A 17395-nucleotide genomic window follows, 5' to 3' on the forward strand; every position below is an offset into this window, starting at 1 on the left:
CGGTTCCAATCTCTGTTTCTGCTGAACATCTCTATCTGTCCTGCGTTGGCATATGTCTACTGGGAAATGAGCATTTCTCAGCTGGTCTTTACAGAAGTAGTTCTTATAGTAGGAACATTGTTACTCAGAGTATTGGAGTTCAAAGGTCTGGGGTATACCTTTGATCTCAGTGCAAGAGGGTCCAACATAAGGGAGTCATTGTGCTTGTAAAGGGTCAATGGGGCCTATGTCCTTATTAGCCACCTTGGTATTTCCTTAATCAACTGAAGTTTTCAATGAGGAACCTATGTTCTTCTAGAGAGCTGTAACATAGAGCTCAATTTGAATTACTCATTTGTTCCTATATTTCCCTGTGTATTTTACATAGTTGCTTGTGTTCCTTTGATTAGCACCATGGTGATGGAATCTTAGATGCTAGAGGTGAGTCAGTTGCACCTGACTTTTTATTCTCTGGATTAAACTTACTTCTTTTTACAATGGCCTCCTCAATGATTTGATTACTTAATTTTACACTGGCGACAAGGACCTGAAACCAACCCTGCGTTTCCAGATGAAGCAAGAATATGCCCAACATCACTTTTAAACCAGGATCATCTATTTCTACTTCTTCTGCTTGGAAATCCTCTACTTTTGCTATGTACGTCTCACATGAATGTTTAACAAATTACTTTTGGAACCGAGCATCCACCACATGCCTCACCTTTTACATCATTTGCCTTGAAAGGGTTGGGAGGCTTCGATGTGGGCTCGTTATAGCTAATCTCTCTAATTCTTGTTTGGAGTACTCTGCCTTTGGTACTTTCATATATGCCGTTAAGGTGAGAGAGTCACAAGATTGAGATTAAGCACGTTCCTAGTAATTTATGTTAGTATCTTACTCTCAGGAATGACTGACTGTATGCTTAAACAAGTAGTTCTACATAGCAACATTATCTGCATGGATTTCTTAAGTTAATTTGATGCATGGTTTTCTTCCACCTTTCAACTTTCTCTGCGTGTGTTTTCAGATGTACTGTGATGCATGATTTCAAGTGTTACCTGATAACATTGCACCACTTAAGAGCCTTGTTTGTTTTTGACTATTAGCGCGATAAGGACCTGTGCTAATTTACGTTTTCGGTCCACACTTCATTTAGAGACTACTCTCTTTGGACTTCAAAAGAAAGAAGAGACCTCAACGATCTCACCTTTTGCAAATCAACATTTTCAAGAAACCTCAACGATCTCACCTTTGTAAATCAACATCTTCACAACAGTCATATTTTTTCTTGATTTCCTCGCGATCCCGAATTGTGCATGGAACTCCAACGTCTTCTTCATCATTCTTGGATCTCAGAAGTATACATATTCATCAGACACTCCGGATCGGCGTACGTCATCACGTTACGTTGCATGCTATGTGCGTAATGTGGCGGCCATTTTGGGATTATATAGCGTTTTACTTTCAAGGTTCAACTTTAGTGCTCTAGTCTCTGTCATTTATTTTTAGCACATTGTTAAGGTCTGAATGACTTTGTTAACTCCAGTATTTCTTCACTTTATAACACTTCTTCCTGCACGGTGTGCACTTTGCTTTTGGAGTGTGCTTTGATCTCAGTTTTAAAAGCCCTCACACGGGTATTTTCTCATTCTTCTTGTGCTATACATGTTAGGTATATATTTATTTATAGAGTATTTTAGAAGGAGAGAGTTTTATTAACAACTACATATCCCATCATTTTTAGAGTGTTTAATCATTATTATTTTTTTTCATTCATATTTAGGCATGTGCTTTGGTGGGAGAGACCTGTAGCCATTACTGTATATGTTACTATATATTCAGTGTTATTCATTAACTTTTACATCCTTACTTAGGCAAGTACAGTCCCAAAAATTATTTTCATCATGCAACATGTAGCCACGCCACCTTTCTTTTAGTCTTCACCCGGTGATGCTCCCATAACGTGGCAAAAGTGGAAAAAGGTTTTCGAAAGGTATGCTAAAGTATGTGGCACTAACCTTAGTACGGAAAGAAATACTGCACTTCTTCTACATTGCCTAGGGTCTGAAGGTCAGGAAGTTTTTGACCATCTTCCTGACATTGATAAGTCTAGTTTAAATGAATATAATATATGTATCTCTAAGTTAGGTAGACATTACTTATCTAAGGTAAGCACGATTTTTTAGCAATATCCTTTTGGCGGCAGAAATCAAATAGATGGTGAAACAATGGAGAACTACATCACAGCTTTGAGGAAATTAGGGTCATCATGTAAATTTGGTGCTCTACTTGAGGAGAGAATTAGGGACCAATTCATGCTAGGTTGCAATGTACAAAAGGTTAGAGGTGATATTTGGCAAAAAGATGAACCTTCTTTAGATGAGGTTATTACCATTGCCAAACAAATTGAGCACACGTAGAAGTGTGTGGATATCATCACAAAACGTGAAAAGAACAGTGATGTGATACATGAAGTAAAGGTTTCTTCTAAAGGAAATCTTACAAAAAAGGGTTTCAAATCTAATACTGAACCTAGTTGCTTTCGCTCTTTTCAAAAAACTAGTTTTCAACCTAAATGTTTTTGTGTGGGAACCTTGGTCATTTAGCAAATGACAAAAAGTGTCCTGCACTGAAAAGTACATGCTTTAACTGTAAAATGGTTGGACATTTCACTTCAGCTTGCCGAGCAAAGAGAACTAAAGCGAAAGGAAATTTGGTTTCTCAAAGTAATTGTATGGAAGATGATTCTGATTCAGATTTTGACTTTGGCCAGATAGTTTCACAGATTTCTGATAATGGTAAGAAAGGTCCATTTCATGAGGTGATAGTTGAAGGTAAGGGGACTGTTTGATTCAGGAGCTAAACTATCCATTGTTTCAAGAGAGTTCTATTCTCATTACTGAAGAGACAAAGTCAAAATTTTAAGATCGGACATTAACCCCTTCGCCTATGATGCTGAACCTATTAAACTCATAGGCCATTTTCCACGTTTAATAGAATAGAGAGGTTGATCTCTGGTAAGGATTACCCACAAAGGTGATAGCATATTGAGTTGGTTTCACCAGAAGGATCTTGATGTTATGTTGGATCCCAATAGCAATCCTCCCATTTTACTAAAAGAAAATTTCAATGTAAATAAAATTAACATAAATGATGGGGATGATATTTAGACCTCTAATCTCAAGACATCCTTTCCCAGTGTGTTCAGCAGTAAACTGGGTTGTCTTTGAGATTATGCACATAAAATCAAGTTAGTGTCAGGAGCGCTACCAGTCGCAAGCAAAGTTCATAGTGTTCCTTTTTCAGTCAAGAAAGAAATAAAAGACCAGTTAGAAAAAATGATGTCTTAAGGGAATATTGAAGAGGTTTAAGGGACCCAATGGTTGGCGCCTGTGGTCACAGCACACACATCTGATGGAAGTTTGCGTTTATGCATAGATTTGAGAGCTTTAAATAGACAAGTCATTGTTGACAGGTACCCACTTCTTAGGATTTCGGACCTGCTCATATTGTTGAAGGATGTAAAGGTATTTTTAACTGTGGATATCAAGTCTGCCTATCATAAGATTAAATTGGATGACAACTCAAAGGACTACACCACCTTTATCACTCCGTTCGGAACCTTCAGATTCGTAAGGTTGCCGTTTGGCTTGGTATCGGCGGCGGCAGTTTTTCAAAGAGCATTAGAAAAGGTGTTGCAAGATCAACTTGGTGTTAAAATTTATCAGGATGAAGATTTAATTTTTGGGAGAGACGACAAGGAACATGATTTAAGGTTAAGACAAGTGTTGGAGAGGTTTAGTCAACACAACCTCACTGTCAGGTTGGACAAATGCAAATCCAGGAGATCTTCTATAAACTATCTTGGACACAATATTTCTGAGAGTGGTGTAGAACCTGAACAAGAGCTGATTGAAGCTGTACAAAACTTGGCTGCTCCGACCAATATGGAAGAGTTAATTAAATTTCATGGTATGGCTGAGTACTACAGTAAATTTGTACAAGGGTTGGTTGACAAAAGTGTTAACATGAACATTTTGTTGTGAAAAGGAGTTGACTTTAAGTGGACATTACAGTGTGAAGAAGAGTGCAATAACTTAAAGGCGCATTTAAAGGAAACTCATAACTGAGGAGTTTTGATCCCTCCTTGAACTCAGTGTTAATCGCTGATGCAAGTATGAATGGGCTTGGAGCTGTTTTACAGCAAGAAAAAGGTGATGTGGTCAATGTCATTTTATTTCTCTCTAGAAGTTTAAAAGGGGCAGAGCTTAAGTACTCTGTAATTGAGAGAGAAGCAGTGGCAGTACACTGGGCCACAAAGAAGTTAAAAAATGTACTATGGGCACATCGTTGTGTGTGAGAACGGATCACAAACCCTTATGTGAGGTTTTCAACAAAAAGGTTATTGATGCTATCTCTAGCAGAATTTCTAAATGGGTTGTGGCTCTTCAAATTTATGATTTTAATAGTGAGTATTTGCCTGGTGCACGTAACTGTATTGTGCTACGGAAAATCTTCCGGTGGATCCCCACCGAGACCAGGAAGACTGTCACCCAGGCCCTCGTCACCAGCCGACTGGACTACGGCAACGCCCTCTACGCCGGAACCACCGCCAAGCTCCAGAAGAGACTCCAACGGATCCAGAACGCCTCGGCCAGACTCATCCTCGACATCCCACGACACAGCCACATCTCCGGACACCTAAGAGACCTGCACTGGCCCCCGGTCAACAAGAGAATCACCTTCCGTCTCCTCACCCACGCACACAAAGCCCTACACGATCAAGGCCCGAGCTACCTCAACAACCGCATCAACTTCTACGCTCCCAAACGACACCTCCGATCAGCCAGTCACGCCCTCGCCGCCGTCCCCCGCATCCGAAGAACGACAACAGGAGGAAGGTCCTTCTCCTACCTGGCTGCCAAGACCTGGAACTCCCTCCCGACCGACCTGCGCCTGACCCAAGACCACCTCGCCTTCAGGAAGAAGCTGAAGACCTGGCTGTTCGGGCAGTAGCAGCACCCCCAACCCTAGCGCCTTGAGACCCTCCGGGTAAGTAGAGCGCTCTATAAATGTCTATGATTGATTGATTGATTATTGTAGATACTCTCTCAAGACTTGTACATTCCAATGAGGATGATGTGAACTATAAGGATAAAGAGTTGGATGAATGGGTGTGTAACATAGAACATGATGGAATAAAAGAGGACAAGTGCAAGTCTGATGAAGATCTTAAAGAACTGAGAATATGTACGAAACTTGGAAATACCGATTTCTAAATACCGAATTTTACTGATTCGGTATTTAGAAATCAGTATTTCATATGTAGGGAATAATTCAGTAAAAAATACCAAATCGGTCATAAGGAATCACCTACCCATACATTCCTATGGGCTTGGAGGCCCATAGAAATTAATGCGAAGAAATTTGATATTACTGAATTGATATTACCGATTCGGTAAACGTGGGAGGTATTTCAAGGCTCGTATTGTAAATACCATATTAGACATATTTCATTGCCTGTACATTTAATCTTTGGTGTGATACTTCTCACACTTTAACACATCCCATAACAAATGTTATCGACGATTGAGGAAAAATTGGCCCGATGCATTTCGGGACCCTGTCCCTTCTTCGGGGGCCTTCCTGTGAATCAAATACATATGTATCATTTACTATTTCACTTTTCAATATTTACATCTTGACATTAGGTCTAAGGTCACTTTTCAGTTTCAAATCAAACACCAATGGTATTTGTGTAATTTTATCTCCTCACATTGCATTCTTAATGATAAACAAATATTGCTCCAGTGCCCACTGAATAAAAATTCAACTTATTTCTTGGTTTTGCACACGTGTTAAAACAACTACTGCATTCAGCATGTATTTCATATTGCATTACGTTAAAGACTGTCAGTTATAAGATGAATAGTAAAAAGGTTAAACATTGCATTCCCTTTGTCCCAATCAGATGCCCATGGTCATTAAACATTGTCAATTGAAGTGTAGGGTAATTTACCTTATCGTATGCTTTGAGAGTTATTGTAGGTTAGGTTTCGCTCTTATAGTGCATCTACAGGGGGGCTGTAAAATATAGTAAACCCGTTGGTATGCTGCTAAACATCTGATAGATCCACAGTTAGATGTGGTCTCTACCGAGCGAGTCTTACCGCATTAAGTTGCTTGTTCCGTGAGTATTGGATGAATGCTCCGTTCTCAGCACTTTCACTCTGCGTTCTCCCTACAGGGGTAACATGGAGTTAGATTCGAGGTTAACTCCAGTGTGGTCTAAGATACTGTGAGACCTCTAGGGTTATTACGGTGTATTAGCTTACCGGCTACCGTTCGTCTTCTCGGCTTACTCGTGGGACTCGGTGATTCGATCTGCTACTCTGTTGTCGCGTACCAAAATCTCGAGGGATTTGGACCCGCAACTTTCTTTTAAAGTGTTTTGCTGTATGCTGCCTGAGTTTACAATTTTGTGATGGACGCCATCTTAGAGTGGTGTGCGCGTGCATAGATGCTGTGGCATACTGGTTTAATAAAGGGTGAAAAATTGCACTTTGGGCTTACTCATGGTCACTATCTAAAGAGAATAAAAACGCGCTATTAATTGTGAGTGCATAACCAAATTAACGCGACAACCCTGAGTTCGAGCGTAGACAACTTAGTACACAGCGATATTAATACATGATAAATGTCATGAAACGGGTGTATATGTTTATGACATAAAAGCGAGATCTGCTTTCTCACTGATAATCGATAGGATGTAAGCAGGATAATTCCACCATTGTTCATCCTTTGTTAGAACAGATTGAATTGCGAGCCAAATAAAAGTAGGCTCTGTGATTGTTGCTGTTATGTTCGTGCCCATTGTTTAACAAGACTTCATCTTAACATCATTTAAAGAATATCTAAAGGTATTGGACATGTATTTCCAAGATGAATGGCTATATGTGTAAATCATCCTGCCTGTACAAATTATGCGGAAGCAAATCATATGTCATTCTGTATTTACATTCATGAAAAAACTCCATTCTCATACATTAACTGTAAAAACTTACATGAAACATGCCATATCCAGTTTGTCATTTAACCCTAATGGTTCCATGGTTTGAAATTTTTTAATTAGCATTACCTCCTTTTGGGACAGGAATTTTTGATTAACCCTTCCTGGTTTTATTTCAATTTTCTCAATCACTAAAAATCTTAACTGAGAGATGTTGTGATGCTTTTCTAGCCAGTGAGTTGCTAGATTGGAGTTGGTGTTCTTATTTCTTATTGCACTTTTGTGCTCTCCTATTCTAATTTTCAATTTTCTCTCAGTTTTTCCAATATACATGAGTCCACATGGACATTTTATGCTGTAAATGACAAAGTTGGAGTTACAGTCTGCTGTTAATTTCAAGGGTATTTGTTCTCCTGTTCTTGGATGAGATACAAATGATTGTTGCATAACGTTATTGCAGTGAATGCAATTGTTGCATTTCTTCATACCTTTGTGTTGCAATGTTTTTTTCTTGCTTTTGTGTTTCAGTTCCTCCTTTAAATTCCTGCTTCTGGTATATGCAAAAATTGGTTTGTCTTGAAATATATTATGAAAATCCTCATCTTGTTGAAGCAATTCCCAGCGTTTCAGTATGATTTTTTTAATTTTTCTGGATTTCGTTGAGTATTTGGAAACAAAAACGTTGTTAGGCTTTAGTGATGGTTTTCTAGTGCTTTTGAGCAGACTTTCTCGACTAAGTTTGTTTGCCTTTTCTTCTGCTTTATTGATACTCATCGTCGAATATCCTCTTTGTTTAAATCTGGTTTTGATCGTCTGCATATCTTATTCCTGCGCTTCAATTGTAGAACATATTCTTTTGCTTCTTAGCATTTGTGAAAATGGTAAATTTTCAATGAGTTGAGGTGAATGGAAGCTGCTAGACAGTAATGTGTTGTTTCTGTCAGTTGGTTTGACATATGTTTGTGTTTGTATTTCGTTTCCTCTCTTGGTTATTTTCACATCCAAGAAGGATATTTCTTTATTGTTTATTGTGTGGGTGAATTGAATCCTGGTTTTTTTTTGATTTAATTCCAAAATGTTGCTTTCAAGTTCCTCTTTTGATCCTCTCCAGATCAAGAATATGTCGTCTATAAATCGACGATACATCAATAGGGAGGTATTCCATTTTGTGTCATTGAGAATATGTTGCTCTTCAAATAGCGCCATGAAAATATTAGCGTATGTTGGTGCTCCTCCAAAACCCATGCTGGTTCCACTGATTTGTAGAAAGAACTTGTCTTCAAATTGAAAGTAGCTATGCTGTAAACAAAACAGTAGTAATTCAAGTAAAAAAACTTTATTGACTCCAATGTCCTCTGTTTGCAGTAGTGCCCATTCGATGGCTTCTATTCCTTCTTTTAATGGTATTGACGTATAGAGTGAATTCACATCAATCGTGCAGAGTAACCATTGATCAGTGTTTTCCATGGTTAATGTTCCTAGTAGATTGAGAAATTCTGTGGTGTCTTTTATGTTGGTTTTCCACTGGATCACAAATTTTTGAAGGAAAAAGTCTATATATTTGCCCAAGGGCTCAAATATAGATCCTACTCCTGAAACTATCGGTCTGAACGGTGGATCTTTCAAATTTGTATGCACCTTTCAGGGCATATACAGATGTGGTCGTCTGAGTTCTGTTTCTGAAAGAAATTGTAGAGTTTTTGTTGTAATCCAACCCATGGTGAAGGCGTTTTGAATTATTGATTCTAGCGTTCTTTTTATTTCATTTGTGGGATCCATATCCAGTGGTAAATATGTTGTCTCATCCTTTAGATGTTCCTCAACTTTCCCTCGGTAAAATGTGGCGTCCATAATAATCAGGGCTCCTCCTTTGTCTGCTCTTTGGAATTCTAGGTTATCCATTTCCGCTAATTGTTGGAGAGTTTTCCTTTCAAGTTTGGAGAAATTAGTTTTGCTTTTGGTTTGGAAATTTAACTTTTGAAGGTCTTGTAAAACTAACTTTTCAAACATGTCGATAGTTTTGTGTGATATAGGGGCTGTGAACTTGCTCTTGGGTTTGAACTCTATGTATTCCTTGGTGGTTGCTGGTGTGGAGTCTGGTAGTACATTACTGAAAAAATGGCGTAGTCTGATAGTTCTCATAAATTAAAAAAAAGCTATTTCTGTCTCTGGTAGGTTGGAGTTGTAAGTAGGTACAAATGATGTTCCTTTGTTCAATACTTCTATTTGCTTTTTGCTTAGTGGAGTTGACGAGATATTTATTACGATGTTTTCCCGCTCCTCAGATAAGGTGTTTTCTTTTCTTTTGGGTTTTCCTCTCCTGGTTATCCTGCTTACATCCTATCGATTATCAGTGCGAAAGCAGATCTCGCTTTTATGTCACAAACATATACACCCGTTTCATGACATTTATCATGTATTAATATCGCTGTGTACTAAGTTGTCTACGCTCGAACTCAGGGTTGTCGCGTTAATTTGGTTATGCACTCACAATTAATACAATAGCACGTTTTTATTCTCTTTAGATAGTGACCATGAGTAAGCCCAAAGTGCAATTTTTCACCCTTTATTAAACCAATATGCCACAGCATCTATGCACGCGCACACCACTCTAAGATGGCGTCCATCACAAAATTGTAAACTCAGGCAGCATACAGCAAAACACTTTAAAAGAAAGTTGCGCGTCCAAATCCCTCGAGATTTTGGTACGCGACAACAGAGTAGCAGATCGAATCACCGAGTCCCACGAGTAAGCCGAGAAGACGAACGGTAGCCGGTAAGCTAATACACCGTAATAACCCTAGAGGTCTCACAGTATCTTAGACCACACAGGAGTTAACCTCGAATCTAACTCCATGTTACCCCTGTAGGGAGAATGCAGAGTGAAAGTGCTGAGAACGGAGCATTCATCCAATATTCACGGAACAAGCAACTTAATGCGGTAAGACTCGCTCGGTAGAGACCACATCTAACTGTGGATCTATCAGATGTATAGCAGCATACCGACGGGTTTACTATATTTTACAGCCCCCCTGTAGATGCACTATAAGAGCGAAACCTAACCTACAAGAACTCTCAAAGCATACGATAAGGTAAATTACCCTACACTTCAATTCGCAATGTTTAATGACCATGGGCATCTGATTGGGACAAAGGGAATGCAATCTTTAACCTTTTTACTATTCATCTTATAACTGACAGTCTTTAACGTAATGCAATATGAAATACATGCTGAATGCAGTAGTTGTTTTAACACGTGTGCAAAACCAAGAAATAAGTTTGAATTTTGATTAAGTGGGCACTGGAGCAATATTTGTTTATCATTAAGAATGCAATGTGAGGAGATAAAATTACACAAATACCATTGGTGGTTGATTTGAAACTGAAAAGTGACCTTAGACCTAATGTCAAGATGTAAATATTGAAAAGTGAAATAGTATATGATACATATGTATTTGATTCACAGGAAGGCCCCTGAAGAAGGGACAGGGTCCCGAAATGCATCGGGCCAATTTTTCCTCAATCGTCGATAACATTTGATATGGGATGTGTTAAAGTGTGAGAAGTATCACACCAAAGATTAAATGTATAGGCAATGAAATATGTCTGATATGGTATTTACAATACGATCAGATAAAAAGTGAAGAAATTATGTTTGCCGCTTAAAAAGAAATATGGTGAATAAAAACCAAGATAAATTGATGAAAAATTAAGTAAATATTGCAAATTCATTCTGATTAGTAGTTGAATATATTTCAGCAGTGCATCAGGTCAGGGAGTAGCAGTTGTTTACTACCCGTTTCTTTTGAGTTCTATACACATAGGGGACTGGCAGCCCCATGACACCCGATAGCACGCAATAGGTGGAAGAAAGTGTATCAATAATAAGTATTAAAATTAGACAAAAACCCTACAAACAATTAGGTGTGCCAAGTGCCTACGTTATCTAAAAGGTATTTCAAGGCTGCCAGGCTGTCCAAAGGACACTCTCTGGCACCCCTGAAATGTGCATGTGTGCACATGTGGCACACATCCATGCCCTAAGGGCATGGATGTGTGCCACATGGCACACTTCAAAAAGCATAAAAGTGCTTTTGGAAAGGAAATCGCTAATTACCACCAACTAGGAGTTGGTGGTAAATAGCGATACCTTAAGGCTGAGGTGCACTGTTTTAAGTGTTACCTACATTGCATTTAAGGAATCGGTATTACAGATTCCTTAAATGCAAGGCCATAAGGAATCGGTATTGAGGAATCGGTATTTACTGATTCCTTAATACCAAATCCTCCCTACATCTCAAATGCCGGTCGGTAAAGATGAAAATTAATTAATTTCACCCTTACCGACCGGTATTGGCCCACCTACATATGGCCTATGTTCCTTAATCAAAAAAGGGTGGAGTAAAAAAGTTGATGGGAACTTGGAGAAATATTGGAATGTTGGTCCCTTCTTCAGAGGTTCTAAGTTGATTCTTCCTTTGGTGGTTCGAGAGGAATTGATTGAACTGGCTCACCAAGGTCACCAGGGTATGTCAAAGACCAATAAAAGACTGAGACTTAATTACTAGTGGCCAGGTATTGACCTTCAAGTTGAGCAATCAATTAGAGAATGTATACCATGTACCCTAACTGAAAAATGTCTCAAACCCATTGCCATCAGGGAGCGACCTAAAGGTCCGTGGCAAGAATTAAGTCCAGACATTTTGGGTCCTGTTATGGGTGATGGATGTGAGACGTATGTTTTTGTTCCTATTGATATGTACTCAAAGTGGCCAGAAATCAAATATACATTGACTCTAAACATGCTATCTCTTTTCTTAAAGAGATTTTTGCACAGGAAGGTCTTCCTGGGTTTTTATTGCCTGATAATGGGGTCCGATTTGTATCAGCTGAAATGGAGGAGTTTTTACAGCAATGTTTTAACAGGCACAAATGCTGTTCACTTTATCATCCGGAAACTAATGGTATGGTTGAACGCTTTATTAGTGTACTTAAAGAAACCGGGTTAGGACGCCAGATAGAGAGAGCGGAACAACGATTCTAGCCATTAGATGCACGTACTCGTGCTTCACGGGGACCAAGCCGGTTTTCCATTTCTGACACCTTGCTACACTACATCATAAGTACAGGACAAGATACGCTTTTACATTTACACAGGACTCGTTTTGGAACTGGCGTCTTTATACTTTAGGTGATATTGCCAACAGGCTTTTACTCGACCTCTACCTACCTTCGATCACCAAGAGTTCGGTTACCCTTCCTGGTTGAAATTATCACCGGAATTGGGCCTACCTTACTTTGGACTCAGCCACTAAGCCCTGAGGAGTTGTAGAACATTGCCTTTTTCTACAATGAAACACGTGTCGGCTGGCTGTGTATAACCTATACCTGATGGCCTATTAAAAGGGAGAACAAATACTCCAGAATATACTCTGATGTTGGATGGTTTCTTCATCTCCAGAACATTTAACTTACACATTGTGTTTTTCTGTTTTGAGTGCGCAGGACTGTAGTTTATTTGTGATTGTGTGGCTTGCTCCACACGGATTGAGGGGTTTGAGTGTCTCCCCTCCCTGTCAGCACCATTCCTAATACTGGATACTTATCACTGATTGTAACATTAATAGTGCTTGAGCGCTAATACTTCCAGCCCACTAAAACCCGTCTCTTTCTTTAGCAGAACCCTGATGCAGTTACAGCTTTCATGGTACTGGGAAGATTTTTTGTGCATGTATCAGTTGATTTGGTATGACTTTTAGCTTTTTTCTATGGAGAGGAACTGACGTTTTCATTAGACCATTCTGAGTTTAACTAATGTCAGTCACAAGGTTGCCATTAAATATACATGAATTATGGTCTTCAGGAATAATTTCATTATTCACATTGTGACATGATGTAAGGGAGTCCACCATAGTACAGGAGATCGGGTTAGTTAAAAAACTTTTAATGGCCCCCAAACTCTCCTCAACACATTCAATCTCACTATTGAGCGCTCCCATGGAATTCATAACAATTTATTTATAGGAGCAGTTAATAGGCACTCCTTGAAGGACAACATTGCAGATTTTCATCTGGACTTACCTTCAGAGACAAGATGATTTGAACAATGTCAAGGGTTGAGTAAAATTAATAAATGAAGAGACCAAGAAAGGTGGCCCTGTCCAGTCTTGGTCAGCTGTGGATCTCAGCTCTTAGCCCAGTCATCATCCAGGCATGTGCCTGGGATGTCCCACACGATTCCCACGCTGCAGGAGTACCTGGCTCCTAAAAGTGAAATGCAGCCCAGTCTTAGCCCAAGCGAAGCTAGGGGATGTAGTCCCACCCCAGCCACAATGGAAAGCAGTACTTAATTTGTAAACATATAAGTGCAAGGTCCCTTGTCAGAAGGCCACTGCAGCTTGCACCATCCATTGCTCACACTAACAATGACAATGACAGTACCATCACAACTAATCATCACATTCAGAGTGAAAATTCAGACTTAAATATACATTTACAATGACTAATACATGCCTCCCGAGCTATTTCTATAGCTTTTTGGTGGCAGGTATTAGTGTTGTAAATGTATATTAAATTATTATACAACTGATGTTGCGCTCCTCACAAAATTAGATAAACAGCACCACCACGTGGCAACCTGCTATAGGAGCCTGTGTTGACAATAAAGTGCCAGTGCCAATAACCGGAAACCACCAGTTCAAATTAAGCACTGGTGAAAGTAAAGTGCAGTGCAGTCACTGCAGGCAGGGAAAACCAGCAACGATCGTGTCCCTGTTAATTTCTTGGCACAACACCTCCAAATGCAGCTTGGCTTCAGAGGGATAGATATGACTGTGAGATCTTGGAATAGTTGTGCACTTTCGATGATTCTACTCAGGCAGCTACTGCACTCTACTGTCTAATGTCTCTTGCTCCATCGGGCCCCCTGGATACATCCCTGAAGGTCTTTAGTTCACCAGCTCACTTAGCAGCCCCAGTACCTGACCCTGTCGGCTGGTTGATTCTATTAATAGAGATAGAACTCCCACATACCTCTGAGTGCCCTACATCCGATGGTGATGGTGGTGGTGTTCAGGAGCCTAATGGCCAGCAACAAAGGGTTGAATAGTTCCCCAAAAACCATGGTATCATTAAGCTTTACCGATCAGCGCGTTGATGCCTGGTACGCCTATTAAGCACTTGCAAAGAACATTTGAGACAGTTTATCTATCACTGTGTTACTATGAGGGCTTCGATATTATCTTAATTTTAGTTGTGTTGACTGGACTACTGATGTAGTCATTTAATACATGAAATGAGATTGCTTTGCAAAGAGATTACATTTTGGACATTGCATGATAAGCAGGGAATACAAGTTGAAGTAAAAATCTCAAATATCAAAAAAGAGAGCTTGATGCAGTCGAAACTTTCTTTGTCACAATATCAGTAGATGGGCCTGTAAAGGTATCCAGGCAACCTAATTGGAACTTCCCGATGTACAAGTGGTGGGAGACATTCCAATCCAAATGTTAAAATCATGAAATACATAGGTATCCTTGCTCCTGTCAAGAAATGATGTAATATCAAGATGTCCTTGCCCACCCCTCCTTTTGCAGATGTAATAAAAAGATTCTTAGGGCAAGCTATATTCGAGCTGAGATTAGTCAGTTGTGCCTACCCCACTGAAAAAGAAACCATCTATATAACACAGCGGCCTAAAAAACACATAACCTTATAGCTTTCCTCAAACGAGGGATGTATTATTCTGTTGCTGGGGTGACATTCATCAAAAAACTGACAACAGTCACAAACTTACCCAAGACTGACAGATGTGGAGGGCCATCATTGCTGCCCTACATGCCAGCCGGCATAACGGGCAGTAGGTGAGTAAATGACAATCAACTAACAACGAATGAACAGCATGTTGATGCAATTAGTAAAATGAAAGCAACATTGTGTGAATGGAAAAAAAGCCCAGTCTGCACAAATGTTGTCGTGTGTTACCTGTTGTGGGATCTATGGAAAAGATGCTCTATGTAATATACTTACTGGTCCCACCACAGCACAGATGACAAATACAAGAATTGTGGCCAGAGTCATCAGCAGTCTTGATCTTTGAAACTTTAGGACCACACGACCCATGGAAGCTTTTTCTGGGCCAACCCTTTTCACCTCTTCATCCCAAAAGGCCTGGAGACTGTAAAGAAAGGGAGATCAATGTTAATTTAAGATTTAAAACGACCACCGAAGTCTGTACTACTAAAGACCTGGTCTTAGAAAAGCCATCAATTCATCAATAAATCCTACAGATTATTCATTTTACATATACATTCTCAACAAACATACCTTCCTACATAGGATTCAATGCCAACATTCCTTGGCAATGAGGAACTGGGACACTCAAACTTGAGTGCCGGAGGTTTTGCAGGCTTGGGGCTTTTTTCATATTTGATGGTTTCAATGGGTCAAAATAGATTATATTAAGGACTATACCAGTAGGTTATCTAAAGTGCTTCTCGGTGAGCAGGCCATGACAGCATCAACGAAACAAGAGAACCAGCAATGTCTCATATTCACGATCCTCACTAGGGCCCAAGAACGTTTCATTTGTAAAACAATAAGTACCAGGGTCCAAGTTAGTCCTCGAAGCCCACAGCCCCGACGCTGCCGCCTCATCCTGAAAAAAACGCTTTCTTCACCTTTACTTGATTTTGCCGGTACTTTTTTGCCTTTGGCACCTGTCCTTTTTCACTTTCTCCATATGTTTCCTTCGCCTTCTTTTACCCGTTTCTGCTACTCCCGCTCTTGTTTTGTGTCAAAGTCTGATGAGTATAAAAAGGGCAGGTGCTCTGCGCTCTTTTGCGCCTCTCATGTAGGGAATGGGTTGAAGATGCAGCCCAGAAGATACCCACGTTCACCAAAGAGGTAAGCAATAAAATGTCTTGTTACTTGAAAACTGATTATGAATTATGCAAACAAAACCAGGTGTGAAAGTTGGATTAGCCAAGTGTGGTTATTGGCTGTCACTATGTTCCCTCACTACTCTCAATGAGTGCCACCATCATTTGGCCCTCATTCCATTCTTAGTGAGCTGACTGCCAAAAGGCTGGACTTTGCAGAGCTATTCACCACGGGCACGCTCTACATACACTTCCTGGCTTTTATTTTGTGGAGGAGTGGCGGGTAAGGGGGGCGTTGCCAACAACATTGTGGAACGGAATTCAAAAACAGAATGATCGATAGCCATTCTACAGTGGCTGGTGAGCATTCTTTTCATTCCCGAAAAACAACTCAAAGGCAGGTTTGTTTTTTAAAAATACAAAAGAAGGTGCCCTTTTCACACTGCTCCCACACCCTTGCACAAAATACAACTTGTGAGCCCCTCCTTTGGAAACCCCTCCTCTTCCTTCTTGTTGGCCTAGGTCTGACGAGGCCCTCAAAATCATAGAGACCTATGTCCAATTTTGAAAGTTCATTTCACCCCTTAAATTTACTTATAGCTTCTAACCATCCTCTCATTAGGAACTTAAACCTAAGCTAAAGCAGAATATTTGTACCGTGTCCACCTTCTACACTAGACAAAAGCGGTAAAGGAAAATAAAAAAAATTGTAAATTAAAATTAAAAAACATTGAGAGAGATAGGATGTAGAAAGCTGGAAGGGGACTATGTTCAACCTTCCCTATCTCGTGCCTGCCCTGATATTGACTTAAGAAATTCCTCCGCTTCCTCTATTCTGGGAAAGATCTGTATCCTGTCGTTATGCATTACTCGCAGACTGGCCAGGAATTTTACCTGTGCCGTTGCACCCAGTTTTATAAAGGGATCAATCAAATTGCCAAGTTACCATTGCTTATTTGCAGTGAATTGATAGATATCGGATCTGATTTCAAAGTTAACTGCATCCACTGTCAATGTTTTTTGTTTCAACGATTTGGCAAGAATTTCTTCCTTGATATTATATATGTGGAAATTTACCAAAATGTTCCTCGGTTTAGCTTTGTTTGTATTCAGTCTATATGGATCTCTGTGTACCCTTTGTATATCTTCAATTAGATCTTCTTCTGTACAGTCTATATGTACTCCTTCCTTAATCAGACGTACCACAAATAGCCTCATGTCTTCCCCCTTCACTTCTTTTGGAATTTTTAAGATACAGAGGCTACATCTTCTTTGATTATTCTTCAATGACTCTATCTTCTTTTTCAGTAACTCCTTATTTCCCGTAAGGACTCCGACCTCTTTCGTGTTAACATCTGACTGAAGTGTTAGGTCTTTCACTGAGGTTTCCAATTGTGAAGTACTGACAGCTATGTCATCTAGCATATTTTCCAGGCTGTTGCAAGCAAACCTAATCTTTTTTTGGATAGACTCAGATAATTCAATCTGTATCTAATTTTAGTAGTTAATAGTTAGATTAGATCAGTG

At 39.7% G+C, this 17395-nt stretch overlaps 1 protein-coding gene across 1 annotated transcript in view; it reads right to left on the reverse strand.

Annotated features, from left to right (window-relative positions):
- Positions 1-17395, reverse strand: part of LOC144798009 (ATP-binding cassette sub-family C member 12-like) — a 2245771-nt gene that overhangs the window by 1902832 nt on the left and 325544 nt on the right. Inside the window, exon 4 of the mRNA XM_078668799.1 lies at positions 15018-15165. Within this exon, the coding sequence (XP_078524925.1) occupies positions 15018-15165 (148 nt within the window). The remainder of the gene's footprint in view (positions 1-15017; positions 15166-17395) is intronic.

Source organism: Lissotriton helveticus, chromosome 12 (genome assembly GCF_964261635.1).
Source record: "Lissotriton helveticus chromosome 12, aLisHel1.1, whole genome shotgun sequence".
NCBI classification, from domain to species: domain Eukaryota; kingdom Metazoa; phylum Chordata; class Amphibia; order Caudata; family Salamandridae; genus Lissotriton; species Lissotriton helveticus.